At 37.4% G+C, this 26,263-nt stretch overlaps 1 protein-coding gene across 1 annotated transcript in view; it reads left to right on the top strand.

Annotated features, from left to right (window-relative positions):
* The first annotated feature begins 283 nt into the window (after nucleotides 1-283).
* The window catches only part of LOC134821896 (uncharacterized), a 35,779-nt gene continuing 9,799 nt past the window's right edge, over nucleotides 284-26,263 (top strand). The window contains exons 1-18 of the mRNA XM_063832712.1: nucleotides 284-366; nucleotides 584-690; nucleotides 941-1,032; nucleotides 1,130-1,253; nucleotides 1,381-1,438; nucleotides 1,736-1,818; nucleotides 2,142-2,255; nucleotides 2,955-3,048; nucleotides 3,217-3,329; nucleotides 3,471-3,642; nucleotides 3,829-3,947; nucleotides 7,211-7,298; nucleotides 15,244-15,336; nucleotides 15,741-15,860; nucleotides 20,635-20,744; nucleotides 21,869-22,031; nucleotides 22,959-23,133; nucleotides 24,159-24,241. Of these exons, the coding sequence (XP_063688782.1) occupies nucleotides 330-366; nucleotides 584-690; nucleotides 941-1,032; nucleotides 1,130-1,253; nucleotides 1,381-1,438; nucleotides 1,736-1,818; nucleotides 2,142-2,255; nucleotides 2,955-3,048; nucleotides 3,217-3,329; nucleotides 3,471-3,642; nucleotides 3,829-3,947; nucleotides 7,211-7,298; nucleotides 15,244-15,336; nucleotides 15,741-15,860; nucleotides 20,635-20,744; nucleotides 21,869-22,031; nucleotides 22,959-23,133; nucleotides 24,159-24,241 (1,945 nt within the window). The 5' untranslated portion in view covers nucleotides 284-329. The remainder of the gene's footprint in view (nucleotides 367-583; nucleotides 691-940; nucleotides 1,033-1,129; nucleotides 1,254-1,380; nucleotides 1,439-1,735; nucleotides 1,819-2,141; nucleotides 2,256-2,954; nucleotides 3,049-3,216; nucleotides 3,330-3,470; nucleotides 3,643-3,828; nucleotides 3,948-7,210; nucleotides 7,299-15,243; nucleotides 15,337-15,740; nucleotides 15,861-20,634; nucleotides 20,745-21,868; nucleotides 22,032-22,958; nucleotides 23,134-24,158; nucleotides 24,242-26,263) is intronic.

Here is a 26,263-nt window from a genome sequence, read left to right as displayed (position 1 = left end):
AAGATGCGCCATTCGATAAACCTTGCTCTTAGATTCTGTTTAGAACTTTTTATTGTTCTAAATGTTGATCTGATTAAATCAGGCTTTGCTGTTATCTGGGATAGTATCTGGGATACTATATGAACATTGGACATTGTGTATTGGTGTACAATTTTTGGATTTAATTCTTCTTTATAGTCATAGTGTGAATGCTGATTTGAGGGACGCAAAAAAGATTTGAAATCAAGCCCTTTAAATTGACGATAAGCATAGCAAATAAATTATCATATCCACTATCAGCTTCATCCAAGGCTAATAAGGGATTGAAATAGTCTCTGTGGTTACACAGTATGGTACCCAACCCACTGCATTTAATCGCTATATCAGGTAAGAACTGATTACAGTAATAGCGAAAAAGGGCGATATACTCGTCCAGCCAGTATCTAATGTTTTTAATGTTCTTACATTTTGTAGGTCGTAAATTTATAAATTCAAAATTGCAGTCTCCCCATTAATTTTCTGTTACACTAACACTCGATCAAACAATCTGATCACACTTCACTTATATTACTGGGTAAACTTCACTAAAGCTTCTTAATTTCAGTCCTTGTCACCATATCAAGCTGCACCTATCTTCTACGTCTCAAAGTTGAGGGTACAGTGGGGGAAGAAAAACAGCGTATCTGCAACGAGGGATACCAGCACTTTGATGTGAGTTGTTTTGAAACACACCAGGAAATGATAATTTCTTCCCTGGTTCTCTTCGCATTGATTCATAACAAGCGAGCTGACGATTAACGATATGATATAAACTTAAAACCTTGCCAGCTGTAGATACAGTTTTGAAATGATTTAATAATATAATCAGATTTAATATATATATTTATTTAATATATTTATCATTAAAAAAAGACATGCACATGTTCTGGAAAATAGATTCATCATCTTCTCTGTTTTTCAGGAGTTGGAAGCAGCTATTGACACTGAGTACAGTTGCTCTTATTTGGAATACACGTGTATGAACATAGGACAAAGAAGTGAACTTTATGTCCGGTAATACTTGTTCTAGAACAAATACAAGCCTTCAAAACACTAGTTATGTGCTCACGATCAAGGTTTATCTAAACTTTAAACACGATTCCCTAAACAGATGTGAAGCTGAAAGCGAGCCGGACAAGCAGTACGGTCCGATAGACTTCATCGGAAATGCCACTACAAGTAATGAAACAAGCGTTACAGTTCACTACAGACTAACTCTGACGGGCCGGGAGGAGGTTTGTTTGTTTTGTTTGGGGACCGGGTTTAAAACGGTTTCAAAACTTTAAAAATTAAAACTTGCATATCATGATTTATTAACATAATGACAAATAATTTGATTTGATACGACAGATGATCACACAGGTGACCACCTCGGAGGTGGAATGTCAGGGAATATTGAAGTGGAGCGGGGAGATATGTGGTATGTTATTGTTAGACAAGCACTTCTGTTAATTAATGTTCAAAACATAAACTGGTTTTATCAGAACAAAATTGATCTTCATTATTGAAAATACGTAGGGAATAGTACCAGTTTATACTGAGAGATTGGTTTTATTCTAGATAGCACCAAGCCCAAGGATTTATGAACTCAGCACTAGATAATTGATCTGTAAAAGCATCTTTATGGTGGAATAATCTAAACTATTCCATTTGATCTGCTAACCCATTACTGGAAACTGCCGTTTGATGCGTCAAAGGATCGCAAATATTTCTGCAGGCTGCTACTTAAACGATTTTACTGCGTCACTAAACGTCGAGTACGTGAACAGATCTGCAAATGAGCACGTCTCACCCTCAGAGGTTATTATAATGTTAACTTGTATAATATATATTATATATACTAAACTTATATATACTAAACTTATATATACTAAACTTATATAATATATGTTATATATACTAAACTTATATATACTAAACTTATATAATATATGTTATATATCCGTTTAACTTGATTCATGAAGCAATCTGTGCGTCATACGCACCAATCTCGTTATATCGGCCACCTACGATCTTAGTTTATCATTATTTTACATAATATTGGCTCGTGAAGATCAAACAACTACAAGACTCTGGTATTGATATGTTATAAAAATGACAAATGAAACTAATCAAAACTTCAGGTTATCACTTTGAGGTGTATCAGTGACGTCACTGATACGTTCTTTCCTGATCACAGCAAGACAAAGGATGTCACGTGTCAGACTGAAACAGATCTTGCTAGTTACAGCTGCCAGGTAGCTACATTCCTTTGATATGAGTATTTGTGCTTTTAGTGTTACCCAGGTTTGGGTTTACAGTTTTATCATTCTGCATATAGTTGCCAAGGAAATAAGTCAGTTTTCTTTACAATAATCTGGTAGGTTTACAGATACAGATTAATGTAGATATATTCTCAGTACAAAATCACACATAAAATGAATCCACTATGCCCCAAGAAACGTGTTCTATAAAGTGGCGTACATTGCATCATTTTGCTATTTTGGAATATGAAGTATGATCTATGCGTCACCTCAGCAAGCACGAATTACAAATTAACAAAAAGCGTTATAAGTCACCAAAGCTGCCATAAAATAACATTATTTTGATATATTAGAAGGAAAATTTGACACATATTGCTTCCTTGGCCTTTGAGATCTCTGGCTCATTTATTTAATAGTTGAGATACTAATGAACCATTTGCATCACTATACCTCGATATGGTAATGCATCAACACCATGGTTTCATTACATCATATATCTTAACCGGGAAATGTCAGTCAATGTATTAACATACAAGACACAAACGTAAAGAGAACCTTAGTCCACTCTTTCAGCATCCTCACAAAATAATAAACATGTTCCAGGACATTACTCAAATAATACGCTTATAGTGTCATTGAGTTACTGATATCAATGAAAAAAAATGCTCGTTTCAAGATCATAAATCTTTTCAGACGGAAGAAAAGTTGAAGGAATTCGACAACAAAGTTGCTCATTTTGAGGGTACGCTCTCAAGCTACGTTATTGTAGACGAGCCGTTTGCCGAAGGTACATCAGATACTGATACTATTGAATGATAGAATATTAGAGAGAGCTACATTGTCAGCGTTCACAACCATTAGTTATTGACTGATCTGTGACTCAGCAATGATTGTTACTATTAATTTATTAAAAATGTACCGTAAGTAGAGCAACTAAAACGTTCAAATATCACAGAGTTGACAGAACTAGCTCTATGCTTCTGGCTGAGGACTAAGGATGCCGTCGGGTCTATTTTCAGTATGGCTAATGAAGATCATTGGAACGCTCTCAGATTCGATACACACACGGTAGGGCCAAACCACAATCACCACATTTATATTTATAAACCTTGCCACACCAGAGAAGAAATGCCAACCGCCAGAAAAATAAAGGGAAAATGCCCTTACTGCAAGGAGCTATTCTAGTTGTATCATGTTTATCTGCTTCAGAGTCACATTCACTTCACAATGGCTGGACTCCACACCGACCATGGACTTGTCCCAAAGATCGCTCTAAAGGACGACAGTTGGAGATTCTTCTGTGCCAACTGGAACAGTGAGACAGGAGAAGCCAAGGTCATCCTAAGAAAGAAAGGAGACGAACAACATGAAGTTTTTACCGGTAAGCCGAACATTGAAAATCGCTAGATTAGAATTTTTCAGCTGTTTTTTGTTAATAATCCCCGGTCCACTTAAATGTTGGGTGTCATAAAGAACGGTTTCAGACTGAGACAAATAAAATTGATTTGTTTTTAAAAGGTCAATTACGTCCTTCTGAAAATCAATTTCAATCGTTTATTCCTCTCAGAGATTTTGCCGCTATCGAAAGGTTTAAAGGTTAGAGCAACAGGGGGGAAGCTGGCACTCGGTAACTTGTGGAAGGAAGACGTGGTTGAGATGGGCTTCAACGACATCGGATCACTAGAGGTACGATCACGTCATCTAGTATAAACTTTAGAGGTTCTAAATCAATTGAGTTGCTGACAATGTATTACTGAAGGTAATAGATCACCAGATTTGAGATATTGACAAGATCAAGTACGATTATTCAAATACTATAGTCAATATTTGATGCGGGGAATAATCTTGATAGGATTTAAGATTTAAGTGGGTGTCAATGCAAATCTTGGTAAGTTTCGTATTCACCAAATAAGGTGGTAGTTTCACATGGTGAAAAAACGTCGTGCAATCCTATCTCATTATCAGCCATCTGGTCAAATATCAACCAATTTTAGAGACTTCCACGCGGTTAGAACTAAGCCACGACTCTCGCACAGAATCATTTTCCAATCATCGGATAGTAGATTAAACATGTATTACGTTCAACTTCAAGAACTCCTACAAATAGATGAATTAGCTTCGGCTGAGTATTACTTGCATAGTAATATTTGGAGCTTCCTATCTGGAAATTATTAGAAATAACACGTACCGTACCTGGTAATTTATCATTATGTATGATTAATAAATTTGTCACCGTAAATAAAGTATATCAACACGATTAGGTTACTTTAATACGGATATTTTCGGTTGCACAAACAGCAAATATTTAAATTTGCAAATTTAATTAGTCGCTCGTAAGATGTCGCTTGTATCGTGCAAAATTGCTTTAAGTATTATAACCAAGGAAACTATACAAAAGTACGATCCCAACCAATCATGTCGATTCTAGTGCTCAAAAGCGACACTGTTATTTCGCTTGAATATACTTATCAAATGCTGATATCAAATAGCTGTTACTGAATACAGATCTGTCACACTCACAAAATTTCAAGCTATAGAACGAATTCACCACAAATCTGTCTTAAAATGAGACGAATACGTTTTGTTTCTACGTAACTCAGGGAAACACCAAATCCTTGCAGTCATAAGAGGAGACATGCATCTATCTCGCACTCAGTTAATATAGTAACCATAGTAACCATAGTAACCATAGTAACCATAGTATCTAACTCAACAATGCGACTTACTCTTACTGGATCGGCGGTGCAAGCCCGCACATTTGGTGCAAACCCGCACATTTGGTGTGTTGTGGGATCTTGTTTCAATATTGAGCAACTCAAATTTATGTTATTCCCCAGAACCGTTAGTTGTACAACGAATCTCTAGAACTTTTTAAATCTCTATTCTTCAGAATACTCAATCTCAAAAACAATCCCTCAAAGAGATGGTCCATGAGATCAAAGACCACAAAATATTCGATTAAATTGTTCAGCTGCGTTTATATCAGCGAAGCCCCAGAAGATTCGTTGGAAAGTTGCCGGGATATTAGGCAAGAAGGTACTAGAGTTGAAGGGATATAAGCCAAGAATGTATGTAGTTAGAGACGGCATTGTGTCTAAGCTGACGAACTACCGAGAACTAGAAACAATTACTATGGCAAAATAACTATACAAACGGTAAACTACCAAGCTTTCAGATCCCTGTATAAATGGCAAATAGTGAAGGAGCTTCCTTTCACAAGGTGAGAGAGGGTTAACAATTCTGAGGAAAGATGTAAGGGTTCTTTCACAAAGGGGTAGTATTAGTAACACAAAGGAAGTTTAAAATTAACAATCCCTTCACCTTATTTGTAAAATCGCTTCCAAAATTAAAAAATATATATATATATATTTTACGCAAAAGCGTCTAATACTACGCAGCAATTTGGATTTAAATACCTGAAAATTGGCGATTTTATTTAGATATCCCTCGTAAGTCATCGCTTGTATCGTGCAAAAATTGCTTTAAGTATAACCAAGGAAACTATACAAAAGTACGATCCCAACCAATCATGTCGATTTTAGTGCTCAAAAGTGACATTGTTATAATGCTGATATCAAATTTCGTTTACAGATCTACGCAGCAATTTGGATTTAATTACCTGAAATTTCGATTGCTGTCAGCAACTCCAATTCAGATTCCCCCTTTTGAGTAGGTAGACTGAATCATTAACCAGCAATTTCCCCCATCTTTCTCGGTAAGGTGAAAATGTGGAGTAAGGCATGTTTAGCTGGAATAAAACAAACGATAACTCCTTTGCAATTATCTGGAGGGACACTAATATAATATGACAGTCTATGATCAGACGTATCGGGACTCTATGGTTACTATGGTTACTATGGTTACTATGGTTACTATGGTTACTATGGTTACTATGGTTACTATGGTTACTATGGTTACTATGGTTACTATGGTTACTATGGTTACTATGGTTACTATGGTTACTATGGTTACTATGGTTACTATGGTTACTATGGTTACTATGGTTACTATGGTTACTATGGTTACTATGGTTAATATGGTTACTATGGTTACTATGGTTACTATGGTTACTATGGTTACTATGGTTACTATGGTTACTATGGTTACTATGGTTACTATGGTTACTATGGTTACTATGGTTACTATGGTTACTATGGTTACTATGGTTACTATGGTTACCATGGTTACTATGGTTACCATGGTTACTATGGTTACTATGGTTACTATGGTTACCATGGTTACTATGGTTACCATGGTTACTATGGTTACTATGGTTACTATGGTTACTATGGTTACTATGGTTACTATGGTTACTATGGTTACTATGGTTACTATGGTTACTATGGTTACTATGGTTACTACGGTTACTACGGTTACTATGGTTACTATAGCCTCGGGTTGAACATTTCTGGCCGTGCCACCTTTATGACAAATCATACCTTTTCAAACGTCTTTAACCGTCTTTAACAATAGTACGGAGGTCACGACTCACGTGTCATAACAAACGTGTACCACCCCGCCCCCCCCCCCCCCCCCCAACTATTCATATGTCATAAATCTGTAAACTTCAGCTAAATGCTGGAAAAATGTACAACAATTTTTTTATAAAAGAGAATGGATCACAAACGCTAAGTTTACCGATCAGAAACACACATTTTCCATAGTATGTAGTTACAAAACCTTATAACTACTCCGCATTAAGACTGTACTATTAACAGTAACACTGCATTTAAGTTGTGATCACGAACCGAATTGTGATCACAACTGTAGTTACGTCTACTAATAGTGACATAAGCAAATTTATATTTGGATTATCAGTGAGCGAACACAGCTGAAGATCACATCTTCCATCATAAATCATTAAGACTAGCCAAGCAACAGAGTCAAGTTCATGATTGCATATTCTAGTGAGTAGTGACATAAGCAAAATTACACTCTGATTATTACAGGGAGATGTAATGGGGCTAACACTATTCAATGAAAACGTCGACGAAGTGACCTTCAACAAAATGTATAACGGATGCTCAACTGTATTAGGTAATATCAAGGATGAGGAATAAAATGTATCCTATTTTAACGCATGTCTTAAATAATACATTTTACAACTTCCGTATAATCACAATGCTGGCAAGCATAACCGTTGCCCTCATATTCACAACACTATGTACCCCCTATACTATTATATCCCCTTTATTGTTTTCCAGGCATTAAGACTCATCGAAAGTAGTTCAGCAGGTATATTTAAGTTCAAAACATTCTAATTCAATGTTAAAGATGACAGGAATAAGAAATAGTTATGTGGAGGTTTTGAAGAAATTTGCGCAAAATACGCGCCAGCATGTTATACGAAATTAGGTAAAAAACCCAAAATCGCCATATTCAGGTGCCTTAAAAACCATGTTAAAATCGAGTAAGAGATCTGAAACTTTGCAGAGCGTCTAGACCTTGTCCAAATCGACTGTAAAAAAAATTTCATGTTGCAGGAGTATCGGGAAGTGGGTTTTCTGGAACCCCTGTTTTACAACAGATTGTCGTGAAGCTATATATATATTATATATTTTACCAAAACCCATAATCATGGGTAGAGTGGAGCGCTGCCAGTATCTCTCTTTCCCAAACAAAAGGCAATGATATCAATTTGAATGACCGTTATCAAATGCAAAATGATACCGAGAATGAAATCGGTCGCTCGCTTTTCCCACTCATTCATGGCTTACGAATTGTAATAAGTTTCGATTTATAACATGTAATCTATTTCAATTGTAAATGAATGGGAAAAGCGAGCGACCGATTTCATTCTCGGTATCATTTTGCATTTGATAACGGTCATTCAAATTGATATCATTGCCTTTTGTTTGGGAAAGAGAGATACTGGCAGCGCTCCACTCTACCCATGATTATGGGTTTTGGTAAAATATCATCTCTTTTTTATTATAATGTCAGGGTACTTTACAAAGCCGAAATTTAAACTCATAACTTCATTAATATTAATAAGGAGGTTATTTCAACGATTTCGAAATTTTTCCGTTGAAAACATTTCCTTGTGTTTAGGTAAGCATATCGGTCGATCACTGACTGAATATGCCACTTTATACTCATTGAAGTTGGCATTAAATTCATATATAATGACATTGAACTGTCGTGGCAAAGCAGAATTTGTTCAAAATCACGAATGAGCAAAATTTTAACCTTTCGCACGTGCAAACCTTGAGCGGAAGTTGCGTGCGCATCCAATATTGAATCACCGTAAATTTTTGCATGATGGTGTTTTATATATAGTTTGATAAGCATGCAAAGTTTCAAAGTATTTCAAGAAGAACTGTAATCACAACGGCACTCCAAAGTTGACGGAAATTGGTGAAAACAGCAATTTTCAGTGATTTTAGCAATTTTCTATCAATTTGGGCGTGGCCCCACGTGTGCAACTTTTCGATTTTCAACTTTAAAACTAGCCTATGACACAATTTAGAGCCTTTAGGAAGCAAAATTGAGCTCCACAACCCAAGGGATGGTGCAACACCAGAGAATACTAGAACGTAAAATTAGCGTTTTTATAAAATTATTCTTTAAAAAAGCACTAACTTCAATAGCGAATATCTTTATGAAGGAGCAAGCTAGAAAAACTTTCCGGTAGATTTTCAGAATGCTTAAACAATTATCTAACTTCAATATGTCCTCAAATTTTGAATAAAATTACTCCTTAATGGCGTAAAATCGATTTGAAAAATGATTACTTTGTGAAAAATCAAGTTTTAAAAATGGTTAACTTGATGACGTCATCAAGTGGTGATGATGACGTTGAATTACTTTTTAACATAATGTAAACTAAAGTCTAAACAATTATCTTCAAGACCTGTGGTCCGAAATGGCTGTATCTTTAAAGCTTTAGAATCTACGGACACTTAAATACAGGCTATAATTCACTGGCAAAGCGTCTATCCCTGAATATATATCACAGTGCTGGCAAGCACGAGCGGTGTCTTTATTGGGGGTATACTATGTACCCCCTTTACTATTGTACCCCCTTTACTATTATACCCCCTTTACTATTATAACCCCTTTGGTACTCGTCGGAAGCCTCTTTCGTGCACGCGAAGCGTGCACTCCGGCCGGAGGCGGCGGCCGAAGGCCGCCGCCTCCGGCAGGAGTTTTTCAGGCATTAAGACTCATCGGAAGTCGTTCAGCAGATTTATTTTTAGTTCAAAACATTCTAATTTGATGTCAAAGATGACAGGAATAAAAATAGTTATGTTGAGATTTTTAAGAAATTTGCATAAAATACTCGCCAGCACTGTTATACGAAATTCGGTAAAAAACCCAAAATCGCCATATTCAGGTGCCTTAAAAACCATGTTAAAATTGAGTTAGAGATCTGAAATTTTTCAGGGCGTCTAGACGTTGACCAAATCGACTGCAAAAAAAGTTTCAGGTTTCAGGAGCATCGGGAAGTGGGTTTTCTAGAACCCCTGTTTTACGATAGATTGTCGTGATACATATTATATACATATATATATATATTCAGGGATAGACGCTTTGCCAGTCAATTGTAGCCTGTATTTAATTGTCCATAGATTCAAAAGTATAAAAGATACAGCCATTTCCGACCACAGGTCTTGCAAATAATTGTTTATACTTTAGTTTACATTGTATAAAAAATTATATGACGTCATAAACACCCCTTGATGACGTCATCAAGTTAACCGTTTTTAAAACTTGATTTTTGACAAAGTAATAACTTTTAAAATTAATTTTAAACCATTAAGGAGTAATTTTATTCAAAATCTGAGGAAATTTTTATCTTAGATAATTGTTCAAGCATTCTGAAAATCTACCAGAAAGTTTTTCTAGCTTGCTCCTTCATAAAGATATTCGTCATTGAAGTTTGTGCTTTTTTGAAGAATTATTTTATAAAAACGTCAATTTTGCGATTTAGTATTCTCTGGTGTTGGGCCATGCCTTGGGTTGTGGAGCTCAGTTCTGCTTCCTATAGGTATAAATTGTGTCATAGGCTAGTTTTAAAGTTGAAAATCGAAAAGTTGCACACGTTGGGACACGCCCAAATTGATAGAAAATCGCTAAAATCACTGAAAATTGCTGTTTTCGTCATTTTCTGTCAACTTTAGAGTGCCGTTGTGATTACAGTTCTTCTTAAAATACTTTGAAACTTTGCATGCTTATCAATCTATATATAAAACAATTACATGCAAAAATTTACGGCGATTCAATATTGGATGCGCACGCAACGTCTGCTCAAAGTTTGCACGTGCGAAAGGTGAGAATTTTGCTCATTCGTTATTTCCAACAAATTCTGCTTTGCCACGACAGTTTAATGTCATTATATATGAATTTAATGCCAACTTGAATGAGTATTAAGTGGCATATTCAGTCAGTGATCGACCGATATGCTTCCCTAAACACAAGGAAATGTTTTTAAAGGATAGATTTCGAAATCGTTGAAACTTCCTCCTTATTAATGAAGATATCAGTTTATATTTCGACTTTATAAAGTACCCTGACATTATAATCAAAAAGAGATGATATTTAACCAAAACCCATAATCATGGGTAGAGTGGACCGCTGTCAGTGTCTCTCTTTCCCAAACAAAAGAAATGATATTACTTTGATTGACCGTTCTCAAATGCAAAATGATACCGAGAATGAAATCGGTCGCTCGCTTTTCCCATTCATTTACAATTGTAATAGATTAAGAAGAACTACCCAAAGGCAGCTGTACTCGGCAATGAAGATTCAATAAACTTCAGCTAATTCAATAAGTAATACTAATAACTACCACCCTTACCCCGAAATACTAGGTATCGACCCGAACGCAACCCAAAGAGATTTTTACAGCATCTGATTGATGTAATCAATCGAAACTTATTACAATTCGTAAGCCGTGAATGAATGGGAAAAGCGAGCGACCGATTTCATTCTCGGTATCATTTTGCATTTGAGAACGGTCAATCAAAGTAATATCATTTCCTTTTGTTTGGGAAAGAGAGACACTGACAGCGGTCCACTCTACCCATGATTATGGGTTTTGGTTAAATATGTATATATGTATATATATATGTATGTATATATCACGACAATCTGTCGTAAAACAGGGGTTCTAGAAAACCAATTTCCCGATGCTCCTGAAACTTGAAACTTTTTTTACAGTCGATTAGGTCAACGTCTAGACGCCCTGCAAAGTTTCAGATCTCTAACTCAATTTTAACATGGTTTTTAAGGCACCTGAATATGGCGATTTCGGGTTTTTTACCGAATTTCGTATAACAGTGCTGGCGAGTATTTTATGCAAATTTTTTAAATTTCTCAACATAACTATTTCTTATTTCTGACATCTTTGACATCAAATTAGAATATTTTGAACTAAAAATAAATCTGCTGAACGACTTCCGATGAGTCTTAATGCCTGAAAAACTCCTGCCGGAGGCGTCGGCCTTCGGCCGCCGCCTCCAGCCGGAGTGCACGCTTCGCGTGCACGAAAGAGGCTTCCGACGTGTACCAAAGGGGGTATAATAGTAAAGGGGATGGAATAGTAAAGGGGGTACATAGTATACCCCCAATAAAGACACCGCTCGTGCTTGCCAGCACTGTGATATGTATAGACGCTTTTGCAGTAAATTGTAGCCTACATTTAAGTGTCCGTAGATTCAAAAGTTTAAAAGATACAGTCATTTCGAAACACAGGTTTTAAAGATAATTGTTTATACTTTAGTTTACATTATATCGAAAAATAATTTATCGTCATCATCATCACTTGATGACGTCATCAATTTAAGTGTTTTTAAAACTTGATTTTTGACAAAATAATAACTTTTCAAATCGATTTTAAAGCATTAAGGAGTAATTTTATTCAAAATCTGAGGACATTTTCACCTTAGATAATTGTTCAAGCATTCTGAAAATCTACCGGAAAGTTTTCCTACTTTGCTCCTTCATAAAGATATTCGCTATTGAAGTTTGTGCTTTTTTGAAGAATAATTTTATAAAAACACAAAAGTTGTGAATTAGTATTCTCTGGTGTTGGGCCATCCCTTGGGTTGTGGAGCTCAATTTTGCTTCCTAAAGGTCTAAATTGTGTTATAGGCTAGTTTTAAAGTTGAAAATCGAAAAGTTGCACACGTGGGGACACGCCCAAATTCATTTAAAATAGCTAAAATCACTAAAAATTGTTATTTTCACGATTTTTACCAACTTTGGAGTCCCGTTGTGATCCAGGTTCTTTTTGAAATCTTCTGAAACTTTTCATGCTTATCAAACTATATATTAAATAACACTATGCAAAAATTTATGGTGATTCAATATTTTATGCGCACGCAACGTCCGCTCAAAGTTTGCACGTGCGAAAGGTGAGAATTTTGCTCATTCGTGATTTCGAATATATTCTGCTTTCCCACGATATTAAAATGGCATTATATATGAATTTAATGCCAACTTGAATGAGTAAAAAGTGCTATATTCAGTCTGTTATTGACAGATAAGCCTACCTAAACACAAGGAAACATTTTCAAAGGTAAAATTTCGAAATCGTTGAAATTACCTCCTTATTAAGTTTCGACTGTGTAAATTATCCTGACATTATAATCAAAAAGAGATGATATTTGACCAAAACCCATAATCATGGGTAGAGTGAACCGCTGCCAGTGTCTCTCTTTTCCAAACAAAAGAAAATGATATTAAATTGAGGAACCGTCCGCAAATGCAAATTGATACCGAGAATGAAATCGGTCGCTCGCTTTTCCCATTCATTCACGGCTTACGTATTGTAATAAAGCTTATTGAATGGGAAAAGCGAGCGACCGATTTCATTCTCGGTATCAATTTGCATTTGCGGACGGTTCCTCAAATTAATATCATTTTCTTTTGTTTGGAAAAGAGAGACACTGGCAGCGGTTCACTCTACCCATGATTATGGGTTTTGGTCAAATATATAATATAAACTGTATAATATATGCCAGCATACGTGGCTACCATACTTTTGTTTTTCCAACCCTAAGTATTGAATATATATCAAGTTTTAACATAATTTTGAATTGTTCTGGATTCCTCAATAGGTTGGTTGTCCGCTCACAACGAACCAATTTTAACGCGTATAATCCGTCAATCAATAGTATAGGGAGTTCTCTGGAGGAATTTTATTAATATTCACATAATGTTTAATAAAACAGATGTTAGAACACCGGTTCTTTTGCGATAGTCAAAACGCGACAACTAGCGCTGGATGGCGACAACTAGCGCTATCCAGCGCTAGTTGTCGCCATCCAGCGCTAGTTGTCGCTATCCAGCGCTGGATAACGCTGGCCAGTGCAAAATATATATGTTCGATAATTGTCGCTATCCAGCGCTAGTTGTCGCCATCCAGCGCTAGTTGTCGCCATCCAGCGCTAGTTGTCGCTATCCAGCGCTAGTTGTCGCTGGCTATGCGACACTGTCGCACGCGATAGTTTGCGATGGCCAGCGCAACTGGCCATCGCAGAAAACAGTTCGATAACTAGCGCTGGATAGCGACAACTAGCGCTGGAAAGCGACAACTAGCAGTAGCGCTGGCCATCGATATCCAGCGCAAAATTTTTGCGCTATTACTCGTCAGCTAGCGCTGGCCAGCGCTAGCCAGCGCTAACCAGCGCTAACCAGCGCTAACCAGCGCTAACCAGCGCTAACCAGCGCTAGCCAGCGCTAGCCAGCGCTAGCCAGCGCTGGCCATCGCTAGCTGACGAGTAATATCGCAACTATATTGCGCTGGCTAGCGCTGGCTGACGAGTAATACTAATATCGAGCGTGCTAAATCACTCTACAGTCGATCTTCGAGATTGTTCTAAAATGGCCCCCGATGGTTGTAACCAACTTCAATTGATGCAATGTATTTTCGAACGCTAATTCCGAATCAACCCCCATGACATAGGGTTAAAATGCTCTCCTGACGAGATATTGGCGAAAAACTGTATCGATCACGTGATATGACCGTATAAGGAAGTTAGTCTAATTTCTCGTTAGGGTTAGGGTTTCACTTTCAGCATATGTTTTTGTTAAGGATTGGGTTAGGGTTAGGGTTGGGATCAGATTAGAGGGTTAGGTAGCCTTAGGGTTTCGAAAAGTCGTTCAGAACCAGCTAGAGTCAGAGAATGGGTTAAAAAAGTCACGTGACAGTCGAGTGTAAAGTGATTAATCATCATCCGAGTATTAGTAATATGGCAAGTATATGATTTTGATACATTGCGCTGGCTAGCGCTGGCTAGCGCTGGCTAGCGCTGGCTAGCGCTGGCTAGCGCTGGCTAGCGCTGGCTAGCGCTGGCTAGCGCTGACTAACGCTGGCTAACGCTGGCTAGCGCTGGCTAGCGCTGGCCAGCGCTGGCCAGCGCTATAGCTGACGAGTAGCGCTATCCAGCGCTAGTTATCGAACTGTTTTCTGCGATGGCCAGTTGCGCTGGCCATCGCAAACTATCGCGTGCGACAGTGTCGCATAGCCAGCGACAACTAGCGCTGGATAGCGACAACTAGCGCTGGATGGCGACAACTAGCGCTGGATGGCGACAACTAGCGCTGGATAGCGACAATTATCGAACATTTATATTTTGCGCTGGCCAGCGTTATCCAGCGCTGGATAGCGACAACTAGCGCTGGATGGCGACAACTAGCGCTGGATAGCGCTAGTTGTCGCCATCCAGCGCTAGTTGTCGCGTTTTGACTATCGCAAAAGAACCAGAACACCCGCTTAACTCCTTAAATGAGCCAGAAATGACTAATGATTTTAGTTAGTTATCTTCTCAAGCTAGAATATATATTATAACTTGCGTGGTGGTCACCTCAGAATGCAGGTGGAACGTAGGTACGGCTATTTTGTTCGGTCGCTTGGCGGCCGAACAAAACCTCAAGGGCCTAAACCCTTGCCATTTAAATAAAAATGTAACGCCACAAGAATACTAAATGAATGGCTTCTAAATGAGTACTTTGAGTTTGAAAATTCCGTTTTCAGATCAATCGAAAGTTGTTCTTTCCTGGAAAGATTTATTGGATCCTAAGAAAAGCGACCTCAAAGTCTCAGCAACATTTGGACAGCAAGTCTGCAGTAAGTTTCATTAAAGATTTAAATAATTCCTCTGAACTGGCTACCTCAAGCTATCAGAAACAAGTTTTAAAACGTTATCCAGTAAAATCCAATAAGGTTTACCGCGCTAATATCCGAAAAAAATCGAAGGGTCATTTTTACATGTATCAAAGATAAAATCGTCAAACTTAAGATTTGTGAGACAAATAGAGAATCCTATTTATGACTAATTTTGAAAGCGATGGGAAGCATAAATTATAAAATCCCAAATTCCAGTAATCATTCAGTGATCAAGAATACGAACCACAGTATTTATATAACATGTACATTGTACATTGTACATTGTACATTGTACATTGTACATTGTACATTGTACAATGCAAAACATTGATCCCCCACTTCCCATAAAATATATTAACTCGCAGGCGAGGGCTACACTTACGGTGGGACGTCCCTGGAGTTCTCATACAACGAGGATCTCAACCTTAGTAACCAAGTCCAGAATTACGCAAAAATCGAAAACGCTTTCAGTATTGATCTGTCAGGTATTTAAAAGTACCATACTTAAAATGGTTTTGGTGTCCCTTATAAAGCGCCCCGATTTAATACTGAAATGGCAAGTATTTCATTAACGTTATGCATTTCGGTGCGAAACCGAATAGGTTATTCAAAAGCGCAATCAAAGTAAAATCCAGTCTCAGCGTAAAGACATTTACCTCTTTAGAAATATATTAAACCACGACAAGTGACATGAACTTTAAAAAGTTTCACTTGTAAAACTAACGCATCAGCGCCACCCAAGTAGAAAAACGTGATCACAATATCAGAAGCGGCTTATTACTAATTACTAGCACCATTGCACGATGATGAATGAATAATATGTTTGCTCTGCACTCTATAAACTTTTAGGAGAGAATTAAAACTAATCCCGCTAGTCAAACTAACGAGTCACCTAAGTAATTAAAAGTGTTCGTAAATTATTTCCGTTCAAATCGCCAAGCTTGAAAAGATATTGAACATTTCTGAAACTTTAGTTTCTGAAATTAATGTCAGATATCAACAGGTTAGCTAAATTAAATCGATTTCGACCTTTCTTGTTCTCAAACTTATTAGTCAAAACAAACTTGAGAGTTGAAAATAAATAATTATTGGGAAATTGGTAGATCACCGACCGGCTATAAGCCGGCTATAAACCGGCTTATAGCCGGCTACAATTTTTATAGCCGGCTATAAGCCGGCTTATAGCCGGTTAGTAGCCGCTTACATTTGTTGTTGAGCGACGGCTATTAGCCGGTTATAAGCCGGCTATTAGCCGTTTAGGTATCGGCTATAAGAAATTCAGTGAAAACGGCTATTAGCCGGTTATAAGCCGGCTATTAGCCGTTTAGGTATCGAAAGTGGTTATAAGCCGGCTATAAGCCGGTTATAAGATATTAACTCAACTTCATCGTACTGAACGATAGTCAGGAGCCGGCTATAAGAAATTCAGCGAAAACGGCTATTAGCCGGTTATAAGCCGGCTATTAGCCGTTTAGGTATCGAAAGTGGTTATAAGCCGGCTATAAGCCGGCTATAAGATATTAACTTAACTTCATCGTACTGAACTGAGTTAATATCTTATAACCGGCTTATTATAGCCGGCTTATAACCACTTTCGATACCTAAACGGCTAATAGCCGGCTTATAGCCGTTTTCACTGAATTTCTTATAGCCGGCTCCTGACTATCGTTCAGTACGATGTAGTTGAGTTAATATCTTATAACCGGCTTATAGCCGGCTTATAACCACTTTTAATACCAAAACGGCTAATAGCAGGCTTATAACCGGCTAATAGCCGTCGCTCAACAACAAATGTAAGCGGCTACTAACCGGCTATAAGCCGGCTTATAGCCGGCTATAAAAATTGTAGCCGGCTATAAGCCGGCTTATAGCCGGTTAGTAGCCGGCTTATAGCCGGTCGGTGATCTACCAACTGGCCAAACTATTATATCGGAGAAGCGTTCAAATCGAGTCTACAAAGTGTACGACATAACTTGATGTACACAGCTCATTGCTACATTTTGACACAGTCTCTAAATGAAAGATGATACTTACAAATGAGACTTGCAGGGCCTTCTAGTTGGCAACAATTTTAACAGTAATCACGAGGTTAGTGTTCAGACAGGATTATCTGATCTGTGTAAAGAAATGATAGTCGTGTAGGATGTGTAGGATGTGTATGATGTGTAGGATGTGTAGAATGTGTAGGATGTGTAGGATGTGTAGGATGTGTAGGATGTGTAGGATGTGTAGGATGTGTAGGATGTGTAGGATGTGTAGTGTGTAGGATGTGTAGGATGTGTAGGATGTGTAGGTTGTTCTTCATAAACTATCAAAATGTGTCAAGAAACACTTATTAGAGGAAATAACTTTAAAAATTGTTGGGCGATTACAGAGTAAAGTATAGTAAAGTTATAGGGGAGGACTTTTTAAAAAGGAGGACATGCGACAACACACTGTTATGTGCATTAGATAGCTGATTACCCAAATTCTCAAATGAAACTACTTGGTCGTCAGAATTAGAGCATTATATTTGTGTACACCCTTGGAGCCTGATCAGTAACGTAGTTGTGATTAATTCCAATGATTTTGTTTCCATGTTCTTATCAGCTCGTAAAGACCCAGTGAGGTCCAAATTCGCGTTAGGTAGATATCTGATAGATTTCGTAGCATAAACAAATAATGAATCAGCGTCATCACAGGCGATCTACGTCAAAAGTAGTGGACAGGTAATTAACATTGCCAGCTATTTTGAACTTGATGTTGACTTTAAGAGAGATGCTCATAAAATAGAGGGGGGGGGGGGGTTCTAAAGAAACCCCCTGCAGTTTCTGCAAAGTGCACTTAGTTGTTTAAACTAGCAGGAACCCGTATAACCTTAAAATGGTGTCAAGACTCAAGAGGCTAAAATAATTATTACCTATTTAATTCGCGTTTTTGACACCACTTGGGGTACCAAATTTTGGGCTCTAAAACTCCTATTTCTTGGCCTATTTTTATTTTTTTATGCTGATTTGGAGGCCATTAAAGCATTTGACCCAGTCAAAAAGGTTTCAGTTGTATATCTTTTATGGTTTTTGTGGAAATTCGCGTTAAAGTTGATGCCGTGTTGTCAGTAAAATGGCACGGAAAACTATCGTCTCGCTTTATTGTTTAAATTGTAATCTGTGATCATTCTATCAAATACTCTAAGGTGACTAATGAAACAAACTTGGTATCAGTATAACGTAATTTCATTAACTTAATAACATGAATATCTTACTATATATAAACTATAAAGCGAGACGATATATATATATGTATATATCCAGTAGTCTCTTATGGATGCCAGATTTGGCTCCCTCAGACATACTTCATGGGTACCTTCTCATCGGGTAACTTTCCCAACTTAAAACAGATCAGGCAAGATCCACTAGAAAAACTTCACATCTCGTTTCTCAAGTGGACTCTCAACGTCAATAAACAAACATCAAATGCGGCAATTTGGGGTGACACAGGACGCTACCCTTTGGCGATAGAGCTATCATCCCAAGTGTATAACTACTGGGAAAGATTAGATAAAATGGAGAAAGCTGGATCTAACAGTCTTGTGCGACATGCCTTCAAAGAGCAACGCAGCCTCAGTCTTTCTTGGAACACCAACATCGAGACTGCACGGTCGGTTCTAAACCAACCCAATGGACATCATCTAAAACTCTCACCTTCACAAATCAAAGAAGCGATGCGTTCCAACTTCAGACAGATATGGAACACTGAGAGATAACAAGAAACTAACGTTCTACAACACCATAAAGATGAGTTTTGGCTATGAGCAGTACCTCAATATGAACCTGTCGCACGCTGAATCCAAAAAGCTGGCTCAATTCAGATCAAGCTCACACAATTTCAATATTGAGACAGGACGTCATGGAACCCACAAAAGAAACCAGATCGTACCTCGGATATGTAAAGCTTGCTCAACAGAGGACATGGACATGCTCGAAAGTTTCGCAGAAATGCCATTCTTCGACCCCATCATCGAAGATGAGGTACACGTCCTCCGGACCTGCTCCCTGTATGAAGACTACCGACACCGCTTTAGTCAGAGAGCCAAAACCTGTCTTTTCGCTAACTTAGAGGGGCTATTCACAGATGCCAGCCTCATAAGAGAGACAGCGAGGTTCTTGGTGAGAGCAAACAACAGGCGTTTCCCGAAGAAGGAAGTCACTAAGAAGGATCTGCTGAAGTCCAGCTGTAAAGTCCCCGCTACACCTCAGTCCTCAGTCCTCAACAGAACTCCTCGGCGGATACGTGACGGTCAAGTCGAGCTTCATTTCATATCACGATCACCATATAATATCATTTTGGAACATGTTCATGGGAATTAAATTATTTTATTTGCACTTGTTTCTCTTTCAACAAAAGATGTGACGAAGTTAAATTTTTATGATTTTTAAATTTGTATTTTAAGAACACTCTTGCACATTATTTATTTATTTATTTCTATTATATTGATGTATAGTCAAGACGTGAGTGTTAGGGCTCTCATTGACAAATTTATGTTTAATCCTGTTTAATCCTGTTTAATCCTATATATATCCGTACCATTTTACTGACACCACGGCATCAACTTTAACACGACTTTCCGCAAAAACCGTAAAAGATATACAACTTAAACTTTTTTGAAAAGTTCAAATGCTTTAATGGCCTTCAAATCAGCATTAAAAAAAATTGGCCAAGGAATAAGAATTTTAGTGCCCAAAATTTGGACCCCCAAGTGGTATCAAAAACGCGAATTAAATAGGTAATAATTATTTTAGTCTCCTGAGTCTTGACACCACTTTATGGTTAGACGGGTTCCTGCTAGTGCTCATAAAATATACAGACCGCGACAGGCCACAATTGTAGCTTGGCAATCTTTAGCTAAGGCCAGTAAGGATGTAACTGCTGAACTGCGACCCTGGCAAGGGTCAAGATTATGTGAGCAAGCTTCATCATGCGTTTTAAAGTCCGACTAAGCAGTTAGCTGGTAGTCGAGACTGCAGTTATGCCATCACGGTGACGCGGTTGACCGGGAAAATATCAATTTTGACAGATTGTACCAAATAACTGGTGAGTGGTGGGGTGTCAGTTTGATTTTCACTTTTTCGACTTTACGAATATTTCAAATGATGGCAGTTTCACGGTAACTTGTCAATTTCATTTCTGGAATATTTGCTCAGTGCTATAAGTCTGATAAATAATTAATAACTTCACCAGGTTGCATGCACATTGACATAATTACCAAACATTATCCCTCAGAATTTACGATGTGTGCAATCATCAAATCAGACGTGAAAATCGGAACGATATTTTCTTACGTGACAACAGTGGATGGGTTCAAAGAAGAGATCGTCCTTGAGAAACATAAGGTAACCGGTAATGTTGAACAAAATGCTTACAGCATGAACATAGAATATGAAATAAACGATAGTGGATCAGAAATCAATGACACTATCAAATAATGGCTTGACAGCTTGAGACATAATTAAAGAAAATATCAGCTGAAAAACGAAATGAAACAGTTAACAGCTATTCCTCACGTTGTACTCTCTCATTTCGGCACGAGCAGAATTGAAATTACTCGCGATCGCGTAACTAGCTTTCAGTGTTTTAATACCTCAATAAAGAAAGGTAATATAAAGGCCAGGGTCGCCTTTAAGAGCGGACATATTCTATTTATGGTGATTATTCGAGAAATTTTGAATACATAGTAAAAGTTGACATAGTGGTCGCTTTTAGCACCTAAGATTACGGAGTTATATAATCTTAGGAGCTAAGTTTTTTATGGTCCCCTCACTGTCTGGCAATGTTTATTATAAAGTTCATGAGAGCAAATATTTGTTCTAACATTATAATATATAATAATTATTGGTAATGCTTTTCGAGTCAAACGCAATTCTTGGAAATGGTCACGTTGTAATTCCTTACCTCTCCATGATTGAGAGCTATGAACCAGATTTTTAAGCAACACGTGGCTTTTCAATTAATATTGCCCACAATCCAACTTGGGAGCTTTGATCTAATTTGAAATGAAACAGTCAAGAGCTGGTCCTTATCACGTGGTCTTCTGATATTGCAGCTCCATTTATACAATCAGATTCTTCCGCCTTTCAGTGTTTTAAGTAAGGTAACGTAATATAATCGGTAAGAGAGTCACTGGAAGAGCGGATTCATTCTGTTTGTGGTAGATAATTCGAGCAATTTTGATTACGTATGTAAACGTTGACATAATGGTCACATTTAAGCTTTTAGCACCTAAGATTACAGGATTACAGAATTGAGCTATCAACCAGATTTTTAAGCAACATGAGATCTCAATGACTTTTCAAATAGTGTAGACCACTTTTCCAGTCAAAAATTTACTTTAAAATTCCTGGAAATGATCACGTTAAAAGGTCTAACCTCTCCATGATTGGGAGCGAGTAACCAGATTTTAGGCACAATAACTCCGCATGGTGGTGCTTTGCTGTAATCCCCTTTATTAAACACCCAGACACACATGCATTTCTACATGGCTGGGATCGACCAACAAGTTGGAGCAGTTCCCTCCATCGCTATAGCAACGGACAGGTGGTACACCACCTGCTTCACGTGGGACAATACGGGACGCTGGAGGGGGTACCGGGACGGACAGGAGGTCACCAACAACCAGACAGGTTTGAACTAATATTACCTGCTATCACTTCCTCAACTTCTTATGTCATGTTATTTTCCTCGTGAGCACAAGGTGGGGCAACGGGCGTAGAAAGTGTCATAGTCCGAGAAATATGTTTGGAAGTGATGACAAATACGAGATAATCGATATTAGGAGCGGATAAGCACAGTTATTGAGACACTTTGAACTCTAAACGACGCTCCAAATGATCAGCTTTATGCACATTTCCTACTTGTCACCTATTTACTGCACTTCCCGACTAAAAGCTGTAGAGTGCAACAATTTTTTGACGGCTATTTAATTTAATATTGATATCTCCAGTCGGTAGTTCATAAGCTGTGGAGATGTTAACTGTACGGTTAAGAGATGTTTTAGTTTCACTAGCAAAGATTAATGGCTGAATGATGGAGGGCATATTATCTTACTTTGGCCAAAATAAATGTTCTGCAAAAATAAATAAAAGTACAGCAAGAGGTTTTTGTAGACTTAAAAACTTAAAATCTAGCCTAAATACCTACTGCTCTACTAGTACTAATATATCTACTGCTTTAGTACCTACTGCTCTACTAGTACTAATATACCTACTGCTCTATTCCTAAAATAGTGTAAACGAGTTAAATATTCTTATATCTGAGTAGAGCGATCAACAAAAACTAAAAGTCAAGGTATTTAAGAAAAACTAAAAGTCAAGGTATTTAAGAAAAACTGTACATTGCTCAGGGCTGCTGAAACTAAAAGTCAAGGTATTTAAGAAAAACTAAAAGTCAAGGTATTTAAGAAAAACTAAAAGTCAAGGTATTTAAGAAAAACTAAAAGTCAAGGTATTTAAGAAAAACTAAAAGTCAAGGTATTTAAGAAAAACTAAAAGTCAAGATATTTAAGAAAAACTAAAATTCAAGATATTTAAGAAAAACTATACATTGCTCAGGGCTGCTGACTCTAACGAAGGGGAAGACAATATCTGGTGGTGGAACGGTCTATTTGGGGATCATGAAGAGCTTCAACTCGTTCCGAGGATACCGGGGATTCGGGGGTGATATCACCGAACTTAATCTCTGGGGAAAAGCACTCACAGCACAACAGATCAAAAGCATGGTCGATAGGTGAGACGAGTTAATACAATTAGGGAAATTCGGGAACATATGTTAATGACACCTGTGCGGTGTCTTGTCGGGAATGTGGTAAGTGTCAGTTGATAATGTCAGGATTAAGTCTTTCGAGTTTGATTACCCATATTTTGAGCTGGAGCCTGACTTTAATTTGATTAGTAATCAAATTACCGTAGAAATATCGGCCATACCTGTTCGAAACGGGTCGAAATATTTCTTCATTTATTTTGATCAGTCGATATAACAGCAATAATCAAGCCACACCAGTTGTGGACGGAACCAGCAATAATCAAGCCACACCAGTTGTGGACGGAACCAGTATAACAGCAATAATCAAGCCACACCAGTTGTGGACGGAACCAGTATAACAGCAATAATCAAGCCACACCAGTTGTGGACGAACCAGTATAAGTTATACTGGTTCCGTTATACTATAACCATTAACTTGTTGAACACAATAACTCAGCAGTTTTCGACGTAAAACATTTCACCATTTTATCGGGTCACTGGGCGGTTCCAGACTACTGAATTAAATGAAGCTAAACAGGGTATTAAATCTCGCTCGTATCGAGGATAGATATTATAAAATGCAAATTTTCGGTTCAGGGCGGCTACCTTAACTAAATATTTAATTTTTCAATAAGAACTAACAAAACTTTAAGTAAAAGTAATAATTCAAAATTTTAAACTTCAACAAAATAAAAAAGTTAAATAACGCATCAAGATATACCAACAACCTCTATTAATATTTATGTTAAATACTGTCAATTAACCGCATAAAATATGACGTAAACTTATTATATTTTTAGCAGCGGAACAAATGACTCGACGTTTTAATGATAAAATTAATACCCTTGATCATTGAAACTCGTGCCGTCATAATGCATAAAATGAATATTCATCATAATTACTCAACTTAAATTAAAAAATATTAACAACTCTGGACTAACTATATATAACTATAGTCTATACATACAACCGTATATGAAAATGAATTAAATAATAAATCTTTCTAACAGGAACGAAGTTCATGAGGACGATCTTCTGGTTAATTGGGGGACTATCCTAGAGAACAAGCGAGGAGACATAACAGTGCAATCAAGTAAGTACTGACTAAGAGTCAGACTACTGAATAAGAAAAATACCTTCAAGTCGGAATTAAATCTGCAGTCTTCAATCCCCCTTGATCAACCTATCCGTAACGGTTAAGCGGAAAGTTAAAAAGTTATGAACAAGGTCGATACCAAGACTAAACGTGTGGGTCGTGGGACTACCCTGGCCTTAAAGACTTGGCCTAATGACGTCAGGCCAAGTCTTTAAGGCCAGGGTAACAATAAAGACATATAATGGGTCTTGTACTAACAATAAAGAAGACTCCTGACTCACAGAATAGTAGTAATTAGCTGTGAAGTAAGTTAGTAGAAAGACACAAAACACTCAGTGGTTAAAGGTTGGTGTTGCTAGAATAATTTGGGGTAGGGGACAAGTACTGACAAGGTGGTCCTATTTACCACAATGGTAAATTCTTCTTATGACAACCGTAAGAAATGCTGTAATTGTATAATGTATGTGCCATGGTTTGCGCATAAGTACTTTATCTGTGGAAGATTTGAAATTTCGGAGATAATATTTAAAATCCAAATGAAATTTTAAAATCCAAGAAAATATTCAAAATCCAAGAAGATTTGATAAATTTTAAATGACGAAATCACATGGAACTGGTTGTCCTCCGAAGCCTACAATACATTTCACATGATGCTGAAGATTTGTCATTTTGTAAATAATAATTATACAATTACAAACATCTCTGTCAATATAATCTACTACGCGACCCAATTGTAACCATCGAAAATACCTAAAATAATCTAATGGACGTTTCTGACTGCCTTGTATCACATGAAAGTTAACAACAAACAAACAGATGATGTCGAACCCTCGCAATGGAACAAGAGTGGGAATTATCTAACAAATTATTATTACAAATTTCCATGTGATTAACAGAACCCTTGTATTTTCGGGCATTACCAATCCGTTGATGAACTGTTAAACTAAAGGGAATACCAATGGTGATACTGTGTAGATAGTTACGATATGTTACTTGTGAGCTTCACCAAAACAGCTATTTTACAAGAGGCAATCAAGATGATTGAATCGCAGTAGCTCGTCCACAACAACCTTCCCTCTTTCTCTCTCTCACTCTCTCTCCCCATGGCTGTTCTGTATTTAGAACAGTAGTGTAGCGACCATGTCCTGATTATATGTACCCCCCTTCTCTCGCTCAGTAAACATAATAAGAGATTGCACTGATCTTAACTACCGGCCCGTGTTCGCGTGTTACAAAACTCATTTCTTATCACAAACCGGCCCGGATAATGATAACACGATTGGTTTTGAGCAGGCGTCTTGGTCCAAACAGATATCATGCGACCTGTGAAGTTAAGCTATTTTGAGATAAGATGAAATGATATAGTTGAATTGATGTTCATTAGAAATAGGTTCATGAATGAGTCCACTAAACGTGTAGCCAGACTATTGCTGGGTGACAAAGTCAAAACTGCTGCAAGAAATATAAAATTACTTGAATTTTCCCATTCAGTAAAATCCGATGATTGATGTAAGTCCCCCTAAGTAGCTCCACTAAAGAGTAAAGAGTGTAATTTAGCTTTAACAGTAACAGTTTAAGGTAACAAACGTTAAATGAAAAGGTTAACAAATCGACTTTCCGAGCATCTGACCTAGATTTCTCAGAAACTAAAATCGTCGTGGGTAAGGAAAATATCAAGCGTATATTCCTAGCCAAATTCCAAACGTTCAAGAAGCAAATTATCCGAAGTTTCGAGAACACATCACCAGTTAACGTGATGTGTATATTATCTGGGGATTCTAAGCAATAGTCCGTCAAATATCAGCTCCACGATTTTGACAGAACATCAACATGAATTAAAGCCGCTACTTTAATTTTATGTGACGGCTCAGCTGCATTTAAACAGGGACACACCAAGAATCTTATCGACAAATAATACGAAAAGGCGGACAGCCTATATAGATTATAGTTATACAATATGCTGTTAGAAGTTATAATTATAATAAATATATTCTATGCGGTAAATAAAGAATCGGTAAA

This window comes from Bolinopsis microptera, chromosome 1, assembly GCF_026151205.1.
Source record: "Bolinopsis microptera isolate Bmic1 chromosome 1, MBARI_Bmic_1.0, whole genome shotgun sequence".
Taxonomy (NCBI): domain Eukaryota; kingdom Metazoa; phylum Ctenophora; class Tentaculata; order Lobata; family Bolinopsidae; genus Bolinopsis; species Bolinopsis microptera.
The sequence above is the reverse complement of the archived record's forward strand: the minus strand, read 5'-3'. Positions and strand labels throughout refer to the sequence as shown.